The 10152-nt window shown below is 23.5% G+C and overlaps 1 protein-coding gene across 1 annotated transcript in view; it reads left to right on the forward strand.

Annotated features, from left to right (window-relative positions):
• LOC117180264 (xaa-Pro aminopeptidase 2-like) overlaps positions 1-7103 on the forward strand; it is a 33032-nt gene extending 25929 nt beyond the window's left edge. Inside the window, exons 11-13 of the mRNA XM_033372668.1 lie at positions 3437-3555; positions 3623-3718; positions 6850-7103. Of these exons, the coding sequence (XP_033228559.1) occupies positions 3437-3555; positions 3623-3718; positions 6850-7026 (392 nt within the window). The 3' untranslated portion in view covers positions 7027-7103. The remainder of the gene's footprint in view (positions 1-3436; positions 3556-3622; positions 3719-6849) is intronic.
• Positions 7104-10152: the final 3049 nt, after the last annotated feature.

Consider the following 10152-nt stretch of genomic DNA (forward strand, 5'->3'; position numbering starts at 1 on the left):
AGTCAACCAACCCTGTTTACGTTTATGTCGTCCCGAAATCAGTCCAAGGCCATTTGAAGGCAACCCGCGAAACTTGACTGAAAGCGAGAGTTTGGTGTACAAAATATTTTCAAGTGTTTAAAAGGATTTTAATGAATTTTTAAATCATTTAACGGGATTTAAAAATTCTTTTAAATTAAAAAATATTAAAGCTTATTAATAAATTAAAAAAGATTGCAAGTGATTTCAAAGAATTTAAAAAGATTTTAGAAGAATTGCAAAAAGTACAAGAATTTTCAAGATATTTTAAATACTTTCAATTATTTTTTATGAGATCAAGAGATTTTTATTGATTTTAAGGGATTTTGTGGAATTTCAATTGATTTCATATTGTTTAAAAAGTCGGTGAAGGAATTTAAAATATTACAAAGTATTTAAAGTTATTTTTAAAAAATTCAACAGTTATCACTTAACATCAGTTAAAAGTTAACAGTTAACAATTTAAAGAGATTTTCAGGAATTTTAAGGGATTTAACAGGAAAATGACTCCTGGCGAATTCCAAAAGATTTCGAAATATTTAAAAGAGTTCAAGATATTTTTAATGTGGGTAGAATTTATATAAGTTTTATGATTTTAAAGTAATTTTCAAATATAAATAATGTTCTTGAATTCTTTAAAGTCTGTTTAATCTTTTGAAATCTTTTGAAATTTGTGGAAATCCCTTAAAAGTTATTAAATTTCTGAAAATACATATTGAATTTAAAAATTTTTTTTTAAATATCTTGAAATATTTTTGGATTTAGTTTAAATCTTGTTTACGCACATAAAATATACAATAATAATTTGTAACATTTCTACAATATAAAATCTTAGTACATATACCATTATAAGCGTAGCAATATTTTTTATAGAATGGGTCACAAAAATTTGCAAACGGCCTTGAACAGCTGTAGGTTATATTTCAAGTTTTGTTTTTGATACTTCAAGTTAGGTTAGCCGAGAGGCTTTAGGCGTTAGGAATGCGAGACTTATAGCGGGTTCGAACCCGCGAAGAATAGAAATTTTTGAATAGCGTACATTTGAACAAATACTAGAATATAATGGTAATAATATAATAATACAAAAGATGAATTTGTTTCTGGTGAAAAATCGGTTATCATTTTATAGAACTGTTCTCTATAGTTTCAAGATTTCTTCGATATAGACTGTATTTAAGCTAGAATTTTAGATTTAATAGAACTATTTTACGTTTTTCGTAACCTTCTTTTTAATAGAGAATACGTCATAGTGGTATAATACCCATGTAGAAATCCAGTAGATGTTATCTGATCCCAGATAAAACCCAGTCAAGTGCTCGGTATAAACCAGGTCCAATCCCCACTGCAAACCGGATACAGATCTTTAAGGTCCCTGATGAGAGCCATATAAAAGCCGGAGATAAAAATATCAATCCAGATAGAATCCGTCAAAGACCGGGTATAAACCGGGGACAAAACCCGGGTCTAATTCCAATAGCGCCAAATAAGAACCAACTTCCACCCGGTTCTTATCTGGGTTCTATCCGTCATTTTCAGCGGGGTGCCTTACACTAGTACATAAAGGGCACTGAACTAAGAAATTAATCAAGTCTATCAACTTTTATTATCAATAACATTTTACACCAGTCAGACAGTTGAATTTTGAACCTGAAACCTTGACTTTTAAACAAAAATTATAATTTCTAACGAAGAAAGACGAATTGTCAACCAAATAGTTTAACTTTTAATAGAAAGAGACAAATTTTTAACAAAATACTTGATTTTCAACTAAAACGTTGTATTTTCAAACAAGACGAGTTTCTTAAAAAAGAAATTTTAATTTTCCACAAACATTTTCATTTTTAACCAAGACAGATGAATTTTCAACAATAAAAAAAGACCAATTTTCAACGAATCATGTAATAGAAAATATTTCAACCAAAAAGATTTTAATTTTAAATTCCAAACAGTAAAATTCAACCAAAGAAAGACAAATTTTTAACAAAATAGTTGAATCCACAACCAAGAAAGATTTCTTTGAAATTTTTTAACACAAAAATATAAATTTTTAACAAAAATTTAAGTATCTACTAAAAAGTTACTTTTCAACTAAAATAGTAAAATTGTCAACACAAAAAACACGAAATTCTAATAAAAATGTTAATTTCCAACGAAACACTTACATTTTCAACAAAATATATTATTTTAAACTAGCATGATGATTCTACAACGACAAGAATTATTTGTTAACAAAGTAGATCAAGTTTCAACCAAACAGTTTAATTCCCGAACAAACTTTGTATTTTCTAAAATAAAATACATAAAGTATTCATAAATTCATAACAAACCATTTTTTTAGTAATAAGTGTTACAAAATTTTTTGAAACAAGATCTCTTTAAATTCTTTGGAATCAAAAGTTTATTATTTGAAATTGTCCATTAAGTGAAACAATATATATTTAAAAAAATTGTAATTTACATAGTAAAACTAAAAAATATCTTTATAAAATCTTTGAAATATTTTTGAAACGTTTCTTTAATCTTTGTTCGTGAAATATTTTCTGTTCGTTTGAAACGATAAAAATCTTTTCAAATCTTCTCAAATTTGTTGAAACCTTTTGAAATCATTAGAACTCTTTTAAATGTTTCGAAATGTTTGAAATCTGGTGTACCAAATTCCCTTGTTGGAATCTTTGAAATTCTTGAAATGTTTTGAAATCCTTAAGAATTCTTGAAAATATTTGAGAAATCTTTTGTAATCGTTTGAAATCTTGTCAAACAATTTTTAAATCGTTTAAAATTATTGTTTAACAAAGTAGTTCAAGTTTCAACCAAATAGTTTAACTCTCGACCAAACTTTTTATTTTCTAATATTAAAAACATAAAGTATTTATAAATTAATAACAACCATTTTTTTAGTAATAAGTGTTACACAATATTTTGAAACAAGATCTCTTGAAATTCTTTGGAATCAAAAGTTTATTATTTGAAATTGTCCAATGAGAAAAAAAATCTCTATTTCAAAAAATTGTAATTTACGAAGTAAAACTAAAAAACATAACTATGAACATTATGAAATTAAATCTTAAAGAGAAATAGGTAACATCAACTAAGATCTATCATTAAATTTGCCAAACTCCTAAAAGCTGATTTTTGGTAGTTTTTAAAACTTTTTTAGATCCTAGAACTTAAAATATTTATGTTCTATTTTTATCGACTTCTTTTTTGAGGTAATTTTCTTAAGCACGCCTTACTTTCATTTTTAATTAAAAAAAAAAAATTGAAATTTGATAGGACGATCAAGTTTTTATACTACTTTACTGAAAAAAGTAGCCTTGCCTAAGAAAGTATTAGAAATTTTAACTCAATTTACTTAAAAAATGTATTTTTTAATTAATGTGATTAATTTTAAGTTAATTAAACATTTAATTAATTTCAGCTTTTAACGACACCTATGACATCAATGCCTTCAGAATCCAAGGTATAGGTTATCGTCAGGGAAGAGAATGGGGAGCTCTTTTAGAAAACGTTGTTACTGTTGTTGCAGCTAACACAACAGTGAGTATTTCACTGAAAATAAATAGTTTAAAGAGATATTTATATTTTTAAAAATTTATGCTTTTAGTTTAAACCTGAAAAGCAATTCATGACCTTCAAAATGATCACGCTAATGCCTTATGAGAGGAAACTCATTAATCCGAACCAACTCACAAATGAACAGGTGAGATTGTTTAATTAATCAATTAATTAATTTATTAATAAGAGCTCGGATCGCCTTGAAGGATATGAAAAAGTCACATGAAATTACGAAGAAAGTCGCATAATTCTCATTGATTGCCAAATACTTTTGGCACAATGAAAATAAATTTTCAGATATACCAATCGGAAAACCTGGGTTCGATTCCCAGCTCAGCGAAAGGGATGGATCTTTTTTTACGGATAAAATCTGATAAAATTGATTAAAATTTAAGGTCTAAGGAATTAAAAAAAATAGTCATTCAGCTTCAAGGATTCTGAATTTGTGTATACAATATTTCTTTCTTAACTGTTAAACTTGTCAACTTGGATTATTTTTAATTGAGAGAAGCTTATAATTTACATTTGTACATTTGACTGTATGATTTGAATATGAAATTATTAATTATTTGTAATTTAGAGTTTACAAGGCAAAATGCTCTCCAAAAAAGGGAAATATGGTGATTTTTTTACGAAAATAGGGGAGCAAATTCTTTTAAAAGAATTTAATATAGATAGAATATTGAATTGAATTTTTTTAAGTCAATTTTTTAAATTCCTAAGACGTCAAGTTAAATATATTGCATTTTAAAAAAAGTAGTTGAATTTTCAACCAAAAAGACCAAGTTTTTAAAACAGTTGAATTATCAACCTGAAAAGTTGAATTTTAAACCGAATAGATAAATTTGAAGAAAAATGTTTAACTAAATATTTGCATTTACAAGCAAATATTTAAGCGTTTGCAAGCAAAGGAGAAGAATTGTTAACAAAGTAATTCCAGTTTTAGCCAAAAAGTTGAATTTTCAAACAAACCCGATTAATCTTATACCAAAGAAGTTGCATTTTCAAGCAAATAATTGAATTGTCATTTTAAACAAATTAATTTTTCTTTTAATAGTTGAAATTTTAACCAAGTAGTTGAATATTTAGAAAGATAGTTAAATTTTTAACAAACTAATTGAATTTTCAACCTACTAAGATGAAGTCTCAACCAAAAAACGTAATAGTTGATATTTTAACCAAAAGAGATTAATTTGTAAGAAAAATGGTAAAACTTTAATCAACTAGCTCAATTTTCAACTCAAAGAAACAAACTTTTTAATAGTTTAAAAAAAATGTATTAGTTTATATTTCAAAAATATTTTAATAGTTTAAGAATTAATACCTGAATTTAAAAAATTAATAATTAACCAAATAACTTGCGTTAAAATGAGACGAATTTAAAATTTAAAAAAATGAAACTAACTAAATGGTCGAATTCATAACAAAAAGCGAATTTTTTAGAAGTAAATTAAATTTTCAACGAAAAAAATAATTCTAAACGAAAAAATATAACTTTTCTATCATAAAAAATCGAATTTTAAACGAAATAGGACGAATTTTTTCCAAAAAAGAAAAAATTTTTAACAAAATAGTTGAATTTTCAATTAAATAGTCCAATTTTCAAGCAAGAAAGATGAATTTTTGAAAAAATGCTTGAATTTGGTTAAATCTTCTAACAGGAAAGATGACTTTTCGATCAAATACTTAAATTTTTGAACAAATTGTTCTCCAAAAAGGGGAAATGTGGTGATTTTTTTTACGGAAATAGGGGATTAAATTCTTTTAAATGAATTTTCAACCTACAATGGTGAATTCTCAACAAAAAACGCGATAGTTGATATTTCAATAAAAAAGTTAAATTTAAAAAAAAGGTGAAAGTTCAACCAAGTAGTTTAATTTTCAAACCAAAAAGACCAGTTTAAAAATTTTAAATCTTGAATTTTTTAAAATAAAAAATATTCTACAAAGAATGATTTATAATTTGATATTAATGGTAAATATTTTTTAAATATTTGAATAGTTTAAGATTTATTAATTGAATTTAAAAAATTAATAATTAACCAAATAGTTGAATTTTAATCAAATATTTAAAATTGCAATAAAAAAGACGCATTTTTAATAAAAAAAATGAATATTTAACTAAATGGGTGAGTTCATGTCTAAACAAAATTTTAGAAGACAGTTAAATTTTCATCATAAAAGTTAATTGTTAACCAAAAATATGGCTTTTCTACCATAAAACATCGACTTTTAATGGAAAAAGGACGAATTTTGACCAAAAAGAAAAATATTTTAACAAAATAGTTAAATTTTCAAGGAAGAAAGATGAATTTTTGAAAAAATGCTTGAATTTGGTTACATTTTCTAACAGGAAAAATTCCTTTTTGATCAAATACTTGAAGTTTAAAAAAAAAGTTGAATTTCTAAACAAATTTTCAACTATATAGATTATTTTCAACTAAAATGATTCTTCGACCATATTGTCTAATTTTCAAACAAAAAAGATGACTTTTTGACAAAATATTTGATTTTTCAACAAAATAATTTAACTTTTAAACCAAAAAGTGTAATTTTCAACCTACAAATATATACTTTCAATGAAATAGTTGCAATTTTAATTTAAAAATTCTTAACAAAATGGTGAAATTTTCATGACGAAAAGATGAATTTTTTAGAAGAGAGTTAAATTTTCAACAAAAAACTTAATTTTTAAGCGAAAAAGTGGAATTTTCAATCCATAAAAACAAAGTTTCAAAAAAAAGTTGAATCATCGTCAAGATTTTTGAATTTTTCTATTAAGCCAGTTCGAATTTTAGTTAAAAAACGAGAAAAGGGAGAAGTTTCTCAAAAACTGAGGAAGAAAGAAATCATTTAAAAAGGAGAAATAGGTGAATGACTGCGAAGACTGGAAATGAATTTGAAATTAGTTTATTTTAAACGTTTTCCACGTAAAAATGTCCAACTGATAAGTATTTAAATTTGAAAAAATTAAAGCTTTGAATACGGATTCACGAAATCAGACGTTATTTATTTTCAAACCCCTATGAAAGTTAAATAAAAAATTTCCAAGTATAAACCTTTAATGAGAAATGATTCAATTGTTAATATTGACAATAGAAATGTTACAGTTTTTTATAGTTTTGAATTTCAATTTTCAAAATTTCGTTGCGAAAATGAAAAAAGTCGGTTATTCGCATTTGTTCAAAAAAATCGATCCGAGCTCTGTATTCTAAAAAATCTTAATGTATGCATAGTTTTACTTTGATATTAAAAAAATAAATAAAATCCTCACAGCTCGAGTGGTTGAACAAATATCACGAAGAAGTAAGATCGAAGGTTGGAGCTGAATTAGGGAGACAGGGAGACGAAATCACTCGCAAGTGGTTAAGTACAAAAACCGAGCCACTCAAAAGAATTGTTAATGACAAAAACAAATCCGGTCTCGAATCCCCTTACAAATTTGGGATTTGAACAATTTAATACCTCGTCGTTGTAACTGTTAACTCGTATCAATAAAAATAGGGTCATGGTCATTTTACGAAAATTAAGAACTAATCTTAATCAATTTCATGATTTTCTCCTACTGTTAGAATTATTTTTTTTTCGAATTTTAATGGCATTAACCAAACAGATGAATATTCTGCCAATAAGACGAGTTTTCCACGAAATAGTTACATTTTAAACCGTAAGAGATGAATTAAAAAAAAAGTGTAATAATTATTTCAATTAAAAAAGACTTACATTTTTAATCAGAAATAGTTTAATTTATCCGAACAAGACCAATTTCCACTAAAATAGATGAATTAAAAAAAAACTTTAATTTTTAACCAAATTTTAAAATAAGTTAAATGGATTCTCAAAGATTTTAATTGCAAATAAAAAAGATTGGAATTTGACAAAAAAATTAAAAAATTGAATTGTAAATAACAAACAAAGGACAAAATTGTTGAATTTTACACCAAAGAAATTAATTCTTAACTAAAATAGTGAATTTGCAATCATAAAAATTAATTTTGAATGAAATATTTAAATATTAAACTAAAGAATTAATTTTCTATTCAAAAAGAATAATTTTCAATAAAATACATCAAATTTTATCTAAAGAAACTAACTTTTCAACCAAAAATAGAATAGTGAATTTTTCAACAAAGAAAAATTTTCAATTTTTAATTCAAAGAAATAAGTTTTTAACTAAAACGGTTTTTGAATATTTAACAAAAAAGATTAAATTTCTACCCAAAAAGACAAATTTTCAATAAAATAATAAGCATTTTTAAATAAAACAGATACACTGTCAAACAGAAATTGAATAGTTGAAATTTCAGTTAAAAATAAATTTTTATCTAAATAATATGAATTTTTATCAAAATAGTTACATTTTTAACCAAAAATCATTTTCAACCAAGAAGATTCATTTTGTATAAAAAAATTAATTTTTATCAAAATACTTAAAAAATTAGTTTTGTTTTTTTCAACAAAAGACATTTTTTGCCAAAAAATTAAGTATTAACGAAAAAAATTGATTTTCTACCAAAAAAGACAAATTTTCACCGAAATAGATGAATTTTAAAAAAGGGTTTATTTTGAACTTGGATCCAAAATGCTGAATCTTTAACCAAAAAGATTAATTTTTAACAAAGTAATTTCATTTTTAACTAACTACTGGAATTTTAAAATAAGTAAGATTGATTCTAAAATATTTTAATTTGAAATAAAAAAGAGATGAATTCGAATAAAAGATAATAATTTTCAACCAAACAGTTTAATTTTTTAAACCGAAAATATGAATTTTAATTTAAATAAATTAATTTTTACCAAGAAAATTAATTTTCGGTATAAAAGACGAATTTTCAAAAAAAGTAGTCGCATTTTCAGACAGAACTAAATTTTGAAATAAATGATGAATTTTTAACAAAAAAAATTGATTTTCAATCAATTAATTTAACTTTATCGAAGCAGTTGAATTTTCAACAATATGAATTTTCGACAAAAAATGTAAAAGTTGATAATTCAATTAAACAAGAATTTAACATTAAATCAAAAAGGGTGCAATACATCTAAAAAAGATTAATTTCCCAAAAAAATATTTACATTTTCAAGTAAAAAGATGAATCTTTAACCAAAAAATGAAATTTTAATAATACAAAATAAAATTTTCGAACACTTATTTCTTTTTTAAGTATATTTGTTTTCAAGTTTATATAAATAGAATATTCTTGAGATTTTTGAGAATATTAAAAAATATTTTCTAAGATTTCAGGTATGTCAAAAGTAAAAATGTCAACAAAAAAGTTAATTTTCAACCTAATAGTTGAATTTTCAACAAAATAATATAAAATTTCAAGTAAAAAAAGTCAAGATATAATTGATATTTTAACCAAAAACTATTTTAATTTTAAATAAAAAACAATTTAATTAATAAAAAAGACGAATTTTCAACCAAATAGTTGAGTTTTTAACCAAATGTTTCGTCTAAATATTTTACAATATTATATTAAAATACTGTTTGAAAATATTTTTAAAAGTTCTGCAAAATTAAAAAAGATTTTTTTTAAACTTGCAGATTCTTTTTTGAGAGTTTTAGAAATATTTTCGAATGTATGGAAAACCCTTTTAAATATTATCTTAAAATAAAATTTAAAAACATGAAAATTCATTAAAAAATTACCTCTTAAATCTTTCAAAATTCTTATAAAAGCTTATTTTTTTGCGTTAAAACTAAAAAAAAACAGCATTTTATTTTAAATTTTTTAAAACTTTTGTGATTAAAATGATTTTTGTTTTCTTTCAAAACTTCTAAACAATCTCTTAAATTGATTCGATTTTTTTCTCATATTTTGTAATTTTACAAAATTCAATAATTTTGCTGTACAATCTTCTACATTTTTTCCGATTTTTTCTTAATATTAGATTTTCAAAAAAAAAAAATTATCTTGAATTTTGACTGAAATTGTACCAAAAAATGTATTATCTTGAAACCTTTCAAATTCCTTGCAAGGCTTCCAAATTTTATTTCAAAATCTTTAAAAAATTTTATAAATATTTTCAAATTTTAGATTAAAAAAAAATTCGAATGAATTGGAAATTTTGTTTAAATCAAATAAATTCTATTGGTTTTCGTAAAACTGGAATGAATTTAGAAAAGATTAAGGTGAACGAGAAGAATTCAATGAAATATATAAAAACTTAGACAGAAAAATTTAAAATATCAAAGAAATTAATTGAATTTAGTAAGTTTGAAATCAGATTAGAGAAACTTAGTAAAATTCAAAATAATTTGACAAAATGCCTAAGAAATTAAGTTTTAAAGACTTCAAGATGAATAAAACAACAACTTTTGAAAAATGCACTGAATTGAGTAAAGTTAAATTCAAAAAAATAAATAACAAATTTTTGGAAATCTTTTAAAATTTCTTGAACTATTTTTGATCTTTTAAAACCTCTTGAAATTTTGTAAAGCTCTTGAAAATGCCAAGGAGTTTGAAAAAAATACTTTTAAATATTTTAAATCTATTGATCATTTTATCAATTAATCGTCAGGATCAATGAAATTAAGGATTTAACTTTTTTTAAATTTATTTAATCAAGTCGAATTGA

The sequence above is a fragment of the Belonocnema kinseyi genome, chromosome 9, assembly GCF_010883055.1.
Source record: "Belonocnema kinseyi isolate 2016_QV_RU_SX_M_011 chromosome 9, B_treatae_v1, whole genome shotgun sequence".
Taxonomy (NCBI): domain Eukaryota; kingdom Metazoa; phylum Arthropoda; class Insecta; order Hymenoptera; family Cynipidae; genus Belonocnema; species Belonocnema kinseyi.